The following is a 17,399-nucleotide window of genomic DNA, read 5'->3' as shown; positions in this document are numbered from 1 at the left end:
GAGGGCACAAGGAGAAGGGGATGACAGAGGATGAGATGGTTGGGCAGTGTTCTCAAAGCTACAAACATGAGTCTGTCCAAACTGCAGGAGGCAGTGGAAGACAGGAGTGCCTGGCATGCTCTGGTCCATGGGGTCACGAAGAGTCGGACACGACTAAACGACTAAACAACAACAAGTGTCAATTCAACCTTCAAACTAGAAGAGAACTTGCTGCAAGACAGACCCAAAAAAGAAAATAAAAGAACACCTCTAGTCATCACATACAGCTCCCAAGTTAAAACAGTACAACGCATCATCAGAGATCTACAACCTCTCCAGGACAATGACAGTTCTCTTTCTCAAGCTCTGGGAGGAAGACCTTTCATTGCCTACAGACAGCCACCCAATCTTAAACAACTCCTAACCCACAATAATACTACAACCAGAGTTAACACGGACACTGGCACCAGAGCCTGCAATAAACCCAGATGCCAACTTTGCTGCCACATACACTCGGACAACACCATTACTGGCCCCAACAACATCACACATACCATCTCGGGACTATTTAATTGCTCATCGTCTAACATTGTGTATGCCATCAAATGCCAACAGTGTCCTTCAGCTCTCTATGTTGGACAAACAGGCCAAACCTTACGCCAAAGAATAAACGGACATAAATCTGACATCAGGAATCACAAGACAGAGAAACCAGTAGGAGAACACTTCAATCTCCCAGGACATTCTATACAAGATCTAAAAGTAGCTGTTCTATTACAAAGGAATTTCAGAAATAGACTGGAAAGAGAAGCTGCTGAATTGCAACTTATTACCAAACTTAAAACCATGGAGAGACCTGGTCTGAACAAAGACATTGGATTCTTATCTCATTATACATGACAAAGCCATTTTTCACCTTCTCACCCCTTGCTTTTTCCTGTAAGACCTATTGCAGTCGTTAAGAGTCGTCAACAGGCTCATCACAGCTATCTGCCAATCACCCAATCCCACCACCCTTCTGAGTAATACCCCTCCCCACCTTCTCACTATATAGAAGGGTCTGGTGACTTCTGTTTCAGTGTATCTAAAGAAGTGTGCATGCACACGAAAGCTCATACCAAGAACTAACTTAGTTGGTCTTTAAGGTGCTACTGGAAGGAATTTTTTTATTTTGTTTTGACTATGGCAGACCAACACGGCTACCTATCTGTAACTTCAAACTAGAGTAAGCTTAGGCTTGTGTTAACAGACAAAGCAAAGTTTGCTAGTTTTTCAGACTATGACCAAGAATATGTAATCATTTAAGACTAATGAGCAACCATAAAATGTTAGCCTTTATGGAAAACTGATTCTGTCCAGTGACTCTGCTTAGCAAACGTTTTGTCAAATGATTTCTCATTACCCAACTAAAGCAGCCAGAGGTTCAAAACACCCCCCACATGTTATGACAGGACCCAAGGATTTGCTTCCTAGTATTTCCTTTCTTGAAATACAAGCCATGGCAGCTGCCAGTTCATTTGGAAGAGCGAATGGTGATGGGAATAGTTAATCCTTTCTTCCCATCATGTGCTCCTGTTCAAATTTGCTCCTGGTAGCATTTCGGTGAAAAATAAATTTGAGCATAACGTGAGATTCCAATGCAAAAGATATGCTGATGTAGCATTTGGTATATACCTTCCAATATGTCACAGGTGAAAATGGGGACATCCTTGTGATACCCCACTTCCCAAGGATCACTGCCCAGGCTACCTTCTCTCCTTCCTAGCTTTCCTCCACTTTCTCTATTCAGTCTTCATTCTCTTTGCAGTTCTCTGTGTTCCACCAGAGAAAACTCAGGAAGGTATTAAAGAGATACTTGGAAAAACACATTTTCTACCATATGTGATCAGTATTCAAGACAGCTGCTGTGTGTGTGTGTGCATGTGTGTGTGTGTATGCTTGTGTAAGTCTGGCTGTGCACTGCATGGTGCCTTGGTATTCACGCATGCCCATTGGCCTACATGTGAGCTGAAGCCAAAATGTCTTCATTCACTGACTCGGATATATAACTTCTAGAGATGACCCTGGGGAGGAAACCGAAACCTGAAAAATGACAGCTCTTTTGAAGTGCAGACAGAAGATAAAGACAGCGAAAAAGCAAAAAGCTGAGACAGTGATTTACGAGGGACTAATAAATAGGGACAATGCCTGACAAACAGGGATGGATTCAGGATAACCACAAGGAAGAGGAACTGTACCAGTAAAGAAGAGGACAAATGAGGCACTGGATTGCATTAAATTTGCTAATTTATATGTATCCAGTGCTTTTTTTCTCGGGGGGGGACACAGGGGTACGCGTACCCCCAAACATTTTGTGCATCTAACGGGAGAAAAAACTTTAAAAATTTAGTTTCTTCTCTAGCACGGTGAATCATCAGTTCCGTTGCTATCCCCGATGGTGGCCTCATTTCCTGTCATGGTGTTTCCTGAGTCTCAGACGGAAGTGGGCGTTTAGTGTGTGAAGTAGGAGGTGGAATCTAGCATGGTGATTGGTCAGTTTCGTAGTTTCCACCTCCGATGGCAGCTTCGTTTCCTTGCCCGGTGTTTCCTGAGTCTCAGACACAAGCAGAGGAATCAGGAAGATGTTAGTGCACACAACCTCATGCTAATGTGGAAGTTACTGTGAGCTGTCAGCTGTGTAATTTACTGTATTTATTTCCCCCGATTTGAAGTACAAAATGGTATTTTCTTGAGTCAAAATGAGAGCACCCCTAAATATTTTTTAAGAAAAAAAGCAATGTATGTATCTATGCAAATTTAGAAGTGGTTATTGACAATTAGCAGAAATACAATACATTTCACCATGGCAAAGACAGAGATATTGATGGGCGACTTCAAGGTCCTTCCCTACTCTCTCATCTTAGGGTCCTTTATCTTTCGGTTGGACCTGTACTAGACAAGCCTTCAGAGAGAAGTCCCTCAAAGAGAGCATTGCCCTCTGTAAAGTAGGACACATGGGCACTTTCATTGGAGTGTTTGAATCCAACTCAGTCCCAGGGAAGAAACACTGAGTCTGATCAAGGAAGATTCTAAGCTGTCTCTAGATCAGAGAGCTAAGTTACTGGAACACCTTTCAGACAGACGTTTAAATGTTGAGATGCTCTTTTGAACACAGGTATTAAATCTTCGAAAACACACCCTTCGTGACAAATTGGCTCCCCTTTTAATCTAGTCCACACATACAAGTAGTAATGACATAATACTATTAGGGCAGGAAGGGCCTGTCAGGCAAAGAACACATAGCTTAATGGGCCATCGACTGACTAGTCCTAAGCACTCTTTGAAGGGATCAGGAGAAGGTAACGTTTGAAAATACACGGCTCAGGAAGAAAAGCCTACAAGCTCAATACTTTTTAATTACTCTACAAAGACGACTGCAGGTAAATGACAACAGATAAAAAATCAAGCAAGCCACCTCATGGACATCATTTTCCGGACATTAATTTGCCATTTGATAAGTCATTTTAATATCTTGTGATGAGTGTGTGTCTACATTTATCTAAATCAGTACTATTCAAGATTTTCTGCACAGTAATCAGCCCTAGGAAGAACAGTTGGAATCTTTTAATTTCTTTTTGTCCACCCATCTGATTTCCCTCTTTCCCCTTTGTTTATTCCCCATTCCTCAAATCAATAAATCTTTCTTTGTTAGGACCAATCCACATAGTACTTTGTCCTACTCAGCCTGGTTGTGCATTCACATTACAGAAAATGAGAGTGCAGAGAGTGAGGTTCTCTTCAGAACTGGCCACCCTGAGTGGCCCCTACCCCACTCCTGTCAGATATAGGCTAACGAAAGGGAATGTGTGTGGCCGATTTATGAAGCTTTTGTTGGTTTGGAGCCAGCAGGTCTTATTCTTGACATCCATGATGTTTCTCAGTTCTTCAGTCTGAACAGCTTCTGAGGATCTGACCTAGAAGAATACTCTTAATTCCTCTTCCTTTCCAGCCTGTCTTAGACTCACACTTTGCTCCCCTTTTTGAATTTTTGGATTGCTATGTGATGGCTGATCTTGCTTCTTTCATCAGAGATCATATCTCTTGTCACCACTGTCTTCACTGACACCACTCCACCTGTGATTGGAGACTCCTCCTTAGGCTGTGGACTTCTTCATGTGGAAGAAACCTATACAGATACAACCCTACAACTCTTGTGGAACCTCACATTATATGTACACCTGTGTGTCCCCCAATATATATTATATAATGTGGCTTAAATTGAACATAGGATCAAGTTCCATCAAAATTCATAAGATTTCCTTTCATAAACTGGTTGATCCCATTTATTGTAGCCACCCTCTATAACTGCCTTTTCTTCTTCTTCTTTCAGTAGTATAGTAAACAGCTGTCCTGGGAGATTTGATGTAGTGATAAATTCCATCCTGGGTTTCTCCAGCTGAAGTAATGGCCGTGACTGCTGCCAACAGTGTACTTACTAGTGACGCCAAGGACATAGAGTAAGGGGTGGATTGTTGCAGTGGCTGCTCTTTTGGGGCTGGCTGGCAGTGTTGGTGTAAAACTGTTCATGGGAGCAGAACGCTTCTAATGGTATCTTTGAATGCGCTGCACTGCTGTGATCAATTTTACTGATAAGTGTCCTCTAATTAAACGGAATGAGAAGATCACGACTTATTTTAAACTGGGAAATGAGTTGGATGTAATTGTCTAACACTCCTAATGGTTTTCCTGTACCAGTCTTTCATTTTTATTTTGCTGGTGATGAAGATGCTGCTGTTGCAGCTGGAGACTTGAGCACCCTAGTCTTCATAAAAACGGGCCTAATATGTACAGAATGAAAGAGATCGCTATTCAAGTGAATCCCAGAATAGAAGAAAATGCCGCAATACTGCTAAAACCTTTGAAATAAATGCCGTGGTTATACAATTTAGTATTTATACCAAGCACTGCATTCAATTAAACTGAATTACAGCATAATCCTATGCACGTTTTCTCAAAAACATATCCCTGTATGCACATGATTATTCCCAGGAAACCGTGCATAGGATTGCTGCCATAATCATCCTGTAGCGGTATGTTTAAGACTAGATGCTTTTAGCGCCTGTATTGTTTGGTTGTTTATTTAATTAGTCAATGAAAAGCATGTCAGTATACTTTTTAGCCTTAACATATATACAACAATGTGAAGTGTTTATAAATTGCTTTGTGTCTGAACATGCTTCTAAGAATAAAGCTTTAATTTAGATATGGAAATCCTTGACTTAATGTACCTGGCTTTGTTTTCAGCATGAGATAGGGACCAGGCTTCTTGCTGAAGAAGAGAGGGACCACCATTTATCTTTTTGAGATTGTCAGAGTCTGACAGCTATGCACTTACAATCCAGTTAGCTTGTTTGCTTTTCGTAGCTGAGATCGAGAGCTAGTAAATCTTCTTCCTCATCTCTGATATTCTAATGCTACTACTTAGCATTTATAGAGCACATTTCGAGCATGTAAAGCAGTTCTATGCATCATCTGAGTAATCTTTATTGCCAACTCGGTAATGTAGGGCAGCACATTATCTCCCTAATGCAAATGGGAAACTGAGGATGAGAGGCTAGCCTCACCCAGTGTTTGTGTGTATATGTACATGTGTGTGTGTTATTGAGTTGATCTGAACGCAGGAATTTTGGGATTATAGTGCACATGTGTGTCTTCACTGTTCTGCACCAGATATTAATGGCCATTTTAATCTGATGGTAATATGGGAATGGGCTAATGCCAAAGATGTTTCAGGTCTGCTGAAGGTACATGCTGATAAAAGCATAGCAGCTATTTACTCTCTCCTTTTAATAGGACAATGCAGCCGAATATTCCCACCTCACCTTGGCACATCACAGATAATCCATGGCAATGGTACCACCGTTGGCACAGTAATAACATTCCAGTGTTCTGCAGAACACCAGCTGATTGGACAAGGTGTTGTTACATGCATTTGGAAAGGAAACAGCACACAGTGGACAGCAGACATTCCCTCTTGTAAACGTAAGTATTTTCCCTCAACTGATCGGACAATTCTTTTACCTTATCTTTTCTGACTTGATCCATAACACTGGCAAAGCTGATGATGGATGTGTAGGGAGATAATGAATGATTGTTACTGTATTTTTCCGTGTATAAGGTGAGCTTTTTTGACCCAAAAATGAGGTCCAAAATTTAGGCTCATTTTATACACAGGTAGTGCTGAGGGGGGATGTGCGAATGGTTTTTTGGCGCGAGCCTGAGATTGTAAGCGATTGGCTGCTTGATTGTTGGGGGGGGGGAATGCCGAAAATAACTCACCCGCCAGAACGCAGCACACAACTACTCGCGTCACTTACAATTGCCGCTTGCGTCGCAGAAACCACCTATCAGCTCCTTGATCGCTGCCAGCGGCCACCAAGAACAAAGGCAGCTGTCTATTGGCTGCCGCAGCGGCAAACAGGAGGGCTAATGGCGATAAAGCAGCTGCGAAGCGAGCAGTTGTCTGCTACATTCTGGTGGGTGAGCGGTTTTTGGGATCCACCCCCCCCCAACAATCAAGCGGCCAATGCCGAAAATCGCTCACCCGCCGGAAGAAAGCGTGAGCCCAAGTTTTTAAGTGGTGATTGGCCACTTGATTACTGGGGGGGGGGCAGATGCTGAAAATAACACACCCGTCAGAACGAAGTTGTGTGCTGCATTCTGGCAGGTGAGCCATTTTCAACATCCCCCCCCCAATAATCCTCCCCAAAAGCTCAATCCCCCCTATTTTCTAAACTTTGAGGCCCCCCAAATAGGGGGCATCTTATAGATGGAAAAATATGGTACTACCATGTGCAAGAATACTTGAGTCACATTCTGATACCACCAGCTACCATCAAAGAAAGGCTTGTGGAGAGCTTTATGAGGGATATAAATGCTTACCCTTGTACGTACTTGTTTCATTTTTGCAACTGTGAGACATGTTCTGTACCCTTTCTCAGAAAACTGCAGGTCTGACCAATCAGGCTGATTTTTTATATAACTTGTCTGTGAATAGCTCTCGCTCGCTCTCTTTAATTTAATGCTAGGCTTTTGGGGGAAAAATTGATTCATCTCCTAAAAATATGGATAGTTCTGTAAAGCGCAATTAGGCTACTGCCGGTAGATAGCAGAAAGAAGAGGCTGTCACATTGACAATGGGCCTTAAATGGCAACAATATTAGTCCCTTTTCACTCTGTGCTTTTTCTTATTTATTACATCAGTGGTAATGGTCCAACTCGGGGAAAAGAGGCTGCAGCCAAGCCATAGGATTTCAGCAAGTTGCTGTCAATCCTAAATAGACCGGAAGTGCATCCACATCTAATTTTAAAATGACAAGGGACTGCGTGGCTTGCCCACTCGTCTGAAATTTGCTTGCAAAGCTGAACCACAATGGTGCATTCCTAGTTAATTGTGTTTCCAATCACAGCCAGAGGCTGGCAGCAACAGCTACTCTAAAGAGTATAAAAGCAATCTTTGGAAGGTGTCTTAATAAGATATTACCTAAGTATCTGAGCCCCATGTTAAAGTCTTGACATCCACTTATTCAAATAAATCAATATGCACATTATACTCAGTTCTGTTCCTCCTTTTCTTTGCACTCTGGTGTACTTGTAGATTGTGGGCTGCTTAGTCTGATATCACTATTGAGGGCCAATATGTTCATGGCCCTGGATCTCCCTTCTTACGGTTCTTGAACTTCAAACCACAGCTGGAGTGGACAGCCCATCAAATAGAAGATTCTCATCTGATAGCCCTTCAGAGAGAGGACACCGGGCCACCCTAGTCAGTGACGAACGAAGGTGTCGTGACACCCGGGGTGGGGCGTCACTACATAGGGCGCATGTACAGTGCCATATGTGCATGTGCAGTACATAGCGACACCACACATGCGCTGTACATAGCGGTTTGCTGCCGGCACTGGGATCCTCTGCTTGCAGCTGCAGCCGCGAACAGAGGATCCTCCACATGTGGCTGTGGCGGCACAATGGCTGCTTGAGCCCCCGCAGGGTGCCTTCTTGTCACCCCCCCCCAGACATGGCGCCCGGGGCGACTCGCCCCCGGCCCCCATTGTGACACCACTGACCCTAGTACAACCATCAAGGGTGCCTAGTTTTGTGTGCTGACTTTAGCGGATGCAGCAGGTGATATAGCAGAACCAAAGATTATTCACATGTGCCTGATATCTACCTAGATCCAATCTAACAGAAAGAAACAGCCCTAGGAATTGTTCTACCTTAATGTAATATGTGAAACTGCCAGCGGGATGGCACAGCAGACAATGACTGCTGCTTACCTGTCTGTGCCTCACAGCTAGCCCTGTTACATACACATGTTCCTTTCTAATATTAAGAGTATCACTTTTCTTATTGTTTGTCCCTTGATCCTTCCTGCTCCCTATTCTTTGGTGTGCTGAAGCATCATAAGTATGTCTACCAATATTGCATTGATGGCGGAAAATCTCTTGCACCTCCTTAGACTTGAAAAAGTGTGACCCTGGGCAGCGTTATAGCTTTGCTTGCTTGGAAGATGAACCCTGACACTATTATCCATAAACGTAACCCGTTAAATATCAGCTGCCAGGTGAAGTATACAATTGAATTAAAGAGCTGTCCTAACCATTAACTTCTTTATAGGTTTGCCTCCTGTCATTCCCCCCCACCCATTTTTTTTGTAGATCTAGGATTTGTTAATGTCATTCCTTTAAAAATTCAAATGCATGCATTGTATTGATTCAAGATTGTACAGCATGCGACCCAGTTATGTGGTGTTCGACCAAGGGCTTCATAAACATCCTAGTGTCCCCAACACCACCCTCCCTAGGACTGAAAGAATAAAGAAACAATCTAGCACTGAACAGGCTGCAAAGACCTAACCGGTAGGCTGTGTTTGGATTGGCGTGCCACAACAGCGCCCAGGGCTGGCCCTCCCATTAGGCCAAATGAGGCAACTGCTTTAGGCAGCAGGTGCTGTGGGACAGCAGTGGCAGCTGCCTGCTTCTCCTGAGCCACCTGTCCCTTCTGCTCTGTCGGAAAGCAGAGATGTATGTTTGTCATGAACTGCCTACGCTGACTTGCTGCTTCAGGTGTATGGGGGATGCTATCCCATCACCAGTGCCGAAGTAAGATTCAGTTGCCAGTCCAGTCAACTTCTGTTCATGGAAAGGCATCTTGCCTTTTTGCCTCAGGCCAGCCCTGGCCGTGTCAGTTCTGAATTTGTTGGGCTATATTGGAAAATATGCTATCAGTGCCCTCCTCGCTGAGTACTTTAACTTTCTCTTCTTGCCGCTGTTGCTGATTGGTTGGCTGTTGGCTGTTCCCTCTGGGCCCAATCAGCACTGCCTTCTAGAGGAAGAAGACAAGGTACATGCTCTTTGCATGCTCTTTGCTTTCTTGAAGATGGAAGGTGAACACTCAGCAGCAGGAAGGGCAGTAGCACAACTAGGAGACTCCAGGAATTGGCGACGGGACCCTTATTGAGGCACGGTTCTGGGCAGGGTGCCTGACAGTGCCAGTCCCTGGTGCCAGGCCTGTGCCACAAGCTGTGCATATAGACAGAGTGCTTCCCTCTCTCTCCTTTTTCCGTTCTTCTTCTTCTCCGCAGGATTAGTTACTGTGCCAAGTTACTTGTGAGTATTTCATTGCTCACTTATAAATAGGACGCTTTTAAATAGTCTGCCTTGAGATGCTCCCAGGTTGAACTGAAGCCAAAACACTCCACTTGTCAGCACATACTAAAGTGAGGGGTTCATTAGCAGGAATACAAAGGAGGTAGATATCAGGGCGGATGTCAATCTCTGACTGTGTTTGCTGTATTGCAGCCGTATCCAAATACGAAACCTTTGGATTTAAAGTTGCCGTCATTGCCTCCATTGTGAGCTGCGCCATTATTCTGCTGATGTCGATGGCTTTTTTAACCTGCTGTCTTATCAAGTGTGTTAAGAAAAGTGAGAGAAGAAGAGCTCAAAGGTATGTCATGTTTGACAGGGAAAGTCGTTTCAGGGGAAAGGTTTAAGAGAGGTAACTTGAAGGCTCAACTATACGAGAGACAGCATGCTATTGTTCTACTGCTGATTTTCTTTGAGACTTTTGCTGTACTTTTAGAATTGTAGAGTTGGAAGGGACCCAAGGGCCATCTAGTCCAACCCTCTGCAATGTTGTTGTTGGTGTAGTATGGACGTGCAAAGTGGAAGATTCCCTTGGTTTCCCATGCTACGGGGTCTGCTTTCTGCTGGTTGAAAGACTGGCTGCTTCTTGAGAACACTGACATTTTGGACTTGGAAGGTTTTAACAATGCTTTTGGATGGCATGCATATTTGTGGTACGACAAGGTCAAAGCGCACAAAGCTTTCAAACACCATATTGTCAGGAAAGCATTATTCAATGTCTGGATAAGGTACAAAGATTTACTGGAAAGTAAGACCCCAAGGTGGTTGTCACCCATGGAGGCAAAGGCTCTGAAAAGACTCAATATGGAGGCCAAATGGCCGAAATATTGGGAGATATTAGAACAAGAAGGAGATAAATTGAAACTGCAGAGTTTTGAGAAATTAAAAAATAAAGTGCGAGATTGGCTTCATTATTATCAAATAAGAGAGGCCTATAATATGGACAAAAAATTGGGCTTCCAGGTAGAAAAATCGAAATTGGAAACAGAATTGTTAGAACCTAAAACTAAGATTCTCTCAAGAATGTATAACTTGCTGTTGAAATGGAATACTCAGGATGAAACAGTTAAATCAGCTATGATTAAATGGGCAGAGGACATAGGTCATAACATTTTGTTTGCTGACTGGGAAAAGTTGTGGACCACCGGTATGAAATTTACGGCATGTAATGCCCTAAGAGAGAATATTATGAAAATGATTTATAGGTGGTACATGACCCCAGTCAAGCTTGCTAAAATTTATCACTTGCCTGATAACAAATGTTGGAAATGTGAAGAAACTGAGGGTACATTCTTTCACCTTTGGTGGACGTGCCCGAAGATTAAGGCTTTCTGGGAGATGATATATAATGAACTGAAAAAGGTATTTAAATATACCTTCCTTAAGAAACCAGAGGCCTTTCTCTTGGGCATAGTCGGCCAATTGGTGTTAAAGAAAGATAGAACGTTTTTTATGTATGTGACAACAGCAGCAAGAATACTCATCGCAAAGTACTGGAAGACACAAGATTTGCCCACCTTGGAAGCATGGCAGATGCAAGTAATAGACTACATGGAATTGGCAGAAATGACTGGCAGAATCCGAGACCTGGGAGAAGAAGCGATGGAAGAGGACTGGAAGAAGTTTAAGAACTATCTGCAGAAACACTGCAAAGTTTATGAATGCTAAAATGATGTTGGATATAAAAACAATATGGCATTAGTGATACAGTGTTAAAAAAGTATGCAAAAATGTAATAGAAAAAGGGCGAAAGAACAAGGTTATATTATGTCAAAAGTAAACAATATGTTAAAGGTGTTTAATTATAAGGAGGAAAGATTGGAGACATAATAGAAGTGATTACAATAATTAGAAATGAGTTTTGAAAGAGGGTAAGGATTTGCTGTATCTGATTGGACAAAGAGGAACACAAAAAAGGGAGGCGTGAGGAAGTCAAGAAAAAAAGTTTTGTAAACATGAATTTAAAAATTAGAGTTTTTATTTTTAATTTTTTTTCTTTTTTTGATGTATACTGGTGACTGTTTTTGCTGTTTTGTATGTTTTTGATGTTTCTTCTTTTTCTGTAAAAATAAATAAATATATTTTTTTTAAAAAAAAGAAATACCCAAGGAGGGGCCCAAAGTTTAGGGGTATGGCCTGGGAAAGAGGAGGGGTGTGAGATTCTTCAAGAGACGTGGAGTGTAATTTCTGTATACAATTTTTGTAGCTGGGGAGGGAAACACAGTGGCATCTCCAGCTGGCAAATGTTATGTGTAGCCCAGCTTCTTATAATCTCCAATGCTATTTGTGAGGGTCGTACAAAGGCCACAAACACACCTTGATTTTTAAATAATGTAGATAGGGCAGAAGCAAAGAACTCACAAATATTACCAAGAAAAAGAACAGACTTTTAATTCTATCACCTGACTGAACCATGGAGGGGTGAGAGATGTGTCCCTTTTGTTAAAGATTTAACTATTATGTATGAGGAGGAAGTTAATCAGTATTATGTCCTGCAAATATGGCCTGTGGTGAGAGGGCAACAGGTGGGTTGTCAGTGCTTTAATGTCAAAGAAGGAAAGCCATGAAACCAATCAAATTTTTTTTTTAGCCGGAAACAGCCAGTGACAGCAGCACAGCTTGTTTATATAAGAGCTGTTCAGGAAGGCAGATAATGGCAATTATACTTTAATTTCTGAAATACTAGTGCTTCCATATTATATAATTGAAGGGTTTTTGACACCTGTCTTTTGTTCTTAGATCTCCTGAGAATTGTATTGGACTTTCCCAAATGCTAAATTCTTGTTTATGCAAGCATTTAGTGGATTAGATACTAAGGATCCTTAGTACCCTGCTGGATCCTTCCCATTCTTATCCACTACAAGCAGTCTCCTCACACACACAAAGATCTTCTTTTGGGGGTGGGTTTAATTTGTATGCCAAAGGTAAAAAGAACAAAACAAAACACTGTTTTGCTTCAAAATCAGAAGTTTGTCTTGTGATGGCAGCTTTCCTGCGTTTATTGCAGAAAACCGCAGTAAAAGTTTCTAAAAGTAATTTAAAATGTGGCTATTGGAACTCTGGTGAAAGTTGTCCCATCTGTCTGTCTGCAATGACACTTCATTAATGCACGTGGCAGCTTGCTCTGCTCTCAGCCATTGTCATGTTCACAATCTCTTAAAAGTTGAAAGGTAAAGGACCCCTGAACGGTTAAGTTCAGTCAAAGGCGACTATGTAGTTGTGGCCCTCATCTCGCTTTCAGGCCGAGGGTTGCCAGTGTTTGTCCACAGACAACTTTCCAGGTCATGTGGCCAGAATGACTAAACCGCTTCTGGCATAACAGAACACCATGATGGAAACCAGAGCTGTGCATGGAAACGCTGTTTACCTTCCCGCCACAGCGGCACCTATTTATCTGCTCACACTGGTATGCTTTCGAACTGCTAGGTTGGCAGGAGCTGGGACAGAGCAACTGTAACAAGCTCTTACCATATTTTAAACACTTCCTGCTTCCCAAATGGCACCTTTACCCACCCTGATATTATTTAATAATATGTATTATTATTTACCAGATTTATTAGTTGTTTGCTACAATTGCAAATACACACAATAAAACCACCCACGTCCAAATTGCACAGCTGTTCCAGAAGTCCTGATAGTGTGACTGATGGTGTCAAAAGCTACCAAGAACTCAAGGAACATGAAAAGCTCCCCATCCCCCTGTCACTCATTCACAGTCCCATACATGTCTACATGATGGGTGTATACTTTCTAAAGCAGTAGCAGAAAAAGAGGAATGGCAGTAAAAATAAAAAATTGAAAGTATCCCCTGCAGATTTAATACTGTTTCCTATTTATTTTCTGCCTGTTGATGTCACGTGGTCTCTTTTCATGGGTGCTCTTCATATTTGGGTGTCCTTCCTTTGAAACTCTGCTTTGCTTTGCTCTTTGCCTGTGCTACTGAAACCTTTTTAGCTCAGTCACCTGCCTGGCTAACGACACTGCTGCCGCCCATGTTTATCCTTTCCTCTGTGTCCATTTTTACAGGGATATGCAACTATGGTACCAGCTCAGAAGTGAAGAACTGGAAAACATGCAAGCAGCTTACTTTGGTTTTAAAGGCAGAAATAACAACAATAACAAAATAAAGAATAAGCCAGTATTTGATGATGGTAGTAACATGGCGTATGACAACCGAGGCTTCTGCAGGTAAGGTAGCCCAGGGTACTGGGTTATGCAGCTTTACAAGACCAAAACTCTTTAACACATTGAACAGTCTACAAAGTACCTTGGACTGAGGTGGGCTGTTTGCTGAATTGCCAAATCAGGGTCTGAACCAATTCTTGAGGTCTGTGGACCCCTGTACTAGATAGCGGCAAATGACTGACTTCTCTGGTGTTCATACAAAGCCCTTTATCATATACATTGTTTGACTCTATGGGCTCCATTCAGATAGTGCTAAAATGCCTCTGTTCTCCGTACAAAAAAAACAACAGTTCAAAATGAAAACTTTTGATCATTCTTGGCATCGTGCCTCCAGTCTTTGTCTACATGTCATGATTTACTGGTTTAACTTAATATATATCACCTATGTGATGCAGTCTTATTTGGGATAATGTAACATAGAACACAGTATGAAGCTATAGTCCTGATTGTGTATACATTGGGGCTATGTAATTCAAACTGGTCAGTGAATCTGATTTGGATGTAGTAACAGAAAGTGCAGCCTTATTACCTTTTGTAACCACCAGTGTCATCTGAACACATCAGGTTCTGCTTTCCCTGGGCCATGGGCACACCCAATTCATGGGATGCAAAGTCCATTCGAGGTGTATGTGCTGATGGAATCTGCACCCATTCACTCAATGCTTCTCTCCTTTCCTGGGAGGAAATCAAAATCTGGTGCAGCATTTCACTTTTGCTTTACTATGATGTAGGGAATACAAAATCTGATAGAGCAAAGTTGGATAGATTCTTTGGGGGGCGGCGGCAAACTTTTGTTGATATCTCTCTGAGGCCACTGCATTCATTTGGGTCATCTCCTTGTTCCATACTTATCTGACCTACAGGAGCACTAACCAGCCAACTGGTTGTCTCTTCAGAATAATTAAAGGTACCTCAGCCCCCTGGGCTGAATGCAACCCTCCAGGTATCTCTGCCCAGCCTGTGGTGGAACTCTCCTCAGGCCATGCCCTTTCACAAACCATTTTTCATGCTTTTGCATGGCTGGAATGTGTCCTTGAACTCTGGCAGTGCCTCTCGGAGAGGTGTATGGAAACCTCTGTTGCTCTCACCATTTTTTGCCTCTGGCTTCCAGCCACCAGAAGACTGCTTATGAGGGAATATAGGATAGCTCAGTTGGTGGAGCATGCGACAGGGTCATGGGTTTGAGCCCCATGTTGGGCAAAAGATTCCTGCCCTCGTGGACTCTTCCAACTCTATGATTCTATGACCCCAACTTAAAGCAATATATTAAAAAAAACACTAATGTCATTTGCCTCTTCTTCCATTCTTGGTAAGGAGGCAGGCCAGTCTTTAGTACCCCTGAGTGATAACAACAGTAGGGCAATGCCTTCATTTCCATTGAGGGCATTGGTGGGGAACCTTGGGCCAATTCCATCCTGCCAAGCCTTATTAACTGGTCTTTAGCACTTTTCCTAGTCCACGTTCCTCACCGGCTCTGCTGCACACCATCCTGAAGTGAATTTGCTTGGCAGGAATGTGTCCCTGCTGCTTGCCCAGATGGAGAAATTTGTATGTAGAAACTGCTGACCTGTGTGACTCAAATGCAGCCCCTATCCATCTTTGTGTCTTTGTGGGAGATGCAGAGGAAAGAGAGGAATTTGAAATTTAGGCTGGTCCCTGAAAGTGAAGGGGACAACCTAGTGGACTTTCTCACAAAAGAGTTATCAGAATTTTGGCAGGTAAATTCAGAGGGAGATGATTTCAAGATAACAACCGCCTTCAGATTGGGCAGAAGGGAAGGCAGGAAGATTCCAAGGGATTGTCTGATAACTCTGAGATCCAAAGAGGAAAGAGATAAAATTTTAAACTTACATTACCAGAGAACTCTTCAGATTGGAAATGCTTCTGTTCAAATTTACAAGGATATCCCAAAATACATTCTGGAGGTAAGAACTTATTTTAAGAATCTGGTTGACCTGCTGAAGAAGAACAACATACCTTTCAGGTGGGAATTTCCACAAGGCTTGTCTTTTAATTACAAAGGGAAAAAAGTCAAAATAAGAACAGTGCAAGATAAAGAACGATTCCTAGACAGAAACGAGGAGGACCTTGTGAAAGGAGCCCTTGACTTGACCTCTGATGCAGACCTTGGAAACTTGACATTTGGACTGAAATCACCTTTGGAGGAAGACCAGCTGCAGGGAGCAGCTGGAGGCAACTAACCAATAATGTCTCTGCAATTTTTAACCTGGAACTGTAATGGGCTCAACCTTCCCAGAAAAAGGCGTGAGGTTTTTCATATTTTGAAAAGAGAACAATTGGATTTGATATGTTTACAAGAAACTCACATAACAAGGGCACATAGAAGATTACTTCTAAATAAAAGATTAGGACAGGAATTTATTTCATCAGATAAAGTCAAGAAAAGAGGAGTGGTGATCTATGCAAAGGAAAAATTGGCCCCAAAATTTATCTTTAAAGATGAACATGGAAGAATTTTGGCAATTGAGATACAAATCCAAGGAGAAAAAATCTTGATAGTTGGCATCTATGCACCTAATGAAGGGAAGGCAGAATTTTACAAGAAACTGCATGAGACATTAACGGATTATTTGGATCATAAGGTGATTTTACTAGGAGATATGAATGGCGTGGTCTCGACAAACATGGATAAAGCACAAAGACAGGTGGTCTCTAAGGATGGGAGACTACCTAAGACCTTCTTTGAAATGACTGAAAACATGGACCTGATTGATATCTGGAGAACAAGAAACCCTCTTGAGAGAGAGGGAACATTCTTTTCAGAGGCACAAATGACATGGACAAGAATAGATCAAATATGGATTACTAGTGGAATGGCTCCAAGGATAAAAAAGGTGGAAATCTGCCCAAAGACATGCTCCGACCATAATGCAGTGAAGATGGAAATGAAACTAACGACAGCTGGATCCTTCAGATGGAGAATGAATGACACCCTATTCAGAGATGTGGAGATCTACAAAAAGGCCCAAAAAACCTTGAAGGACTACTTTGAGATAAATCTGAGGACAGATGTTGAGAAAAGAGTGATCTGGGACGCAAGTAAGGCCGTGATGCGAGGTTTTCTGATACAACAGAACTCTTTAAAGAGAAAGAAACAAAATGAAAGGAAGGATAAGATTTTGCAAAAATATAAGAAGGAGAAAAGAAACTGAGGTCGAAACCAAAGTCTCATGAGATTCTGAGAGAAATTAAGTTTTATCAGATGCAATATATGGAATTGATGAACCAGGAGATAGAATGGAAAATTAAACAAATGAGACAGAGGACATTTGAATCAGCGGATAAATGTGGGAAACTTCTAGCATGGCAACTGAAGAAGAGACAGAAATTAAATACAGTCACAAGTTTGGAGGTGGATGGAAAGAACATTTTTAAACTAAATGAGCTTAGTAATTGTTTTCAGAGTTATTTCAGGAGATTATATTCACAAGGGCCAGAAAATGAAGGAGACATGGAAGATTTTCTTAAGAAATATGGATTACAAAAAATTTCGCAACAAAGTAGGTTGATTTTAAATGAGAAAATAAC

The 17,399-nt window shown here is 42.1% G+C and overlaps 1 protein-coding gene across 1 annotated transcript in view; it reads left to right on the top strand.

Annotated features, from left to right (window-relative positions):
- The window catches only part of SUSD3 (sushi domain containing 3), a 58,662-nt gene that overhangs the window by 24,254 nt on the left and 17,009 nt on the right, over window positions 1-17,399 (top strand). Inside the window, exons 2-4 of the mRNA XM_079965083.1 lie at window positions 5,812-6,000; window positions 9,819-9,966; window positions 13,692-13,853. Coding sequence (XP_079821209.1) covers window positions 5,812-6,000; window positions 9,819-9,966; window positions 13,692-13,853 — 499 coding nt within the window. The remainder of the gene's footprint in view (window positions 1-5,811; window positions 6,001-9,818; window positions 9,967-13,691; window positions 13,854-17,399) is intronic.

Source organism: Podarcis cretensis (genome assembly GCF_951804945.1).
Source record: "Podarcis cretensis genome assembly, chromosome: 2".
Lineage (NCBI taxonomy): Eukaryota > Metazoa > Chordata > Lepidosauria > Squamata > Lacertidae > Podarcis > Podarcis cretensis.
The sequence above is the reverse complement of the archived record's forward strand: the minus strand, read 5'-3'. Positions and strand labels throughout refer to the sequence as shown.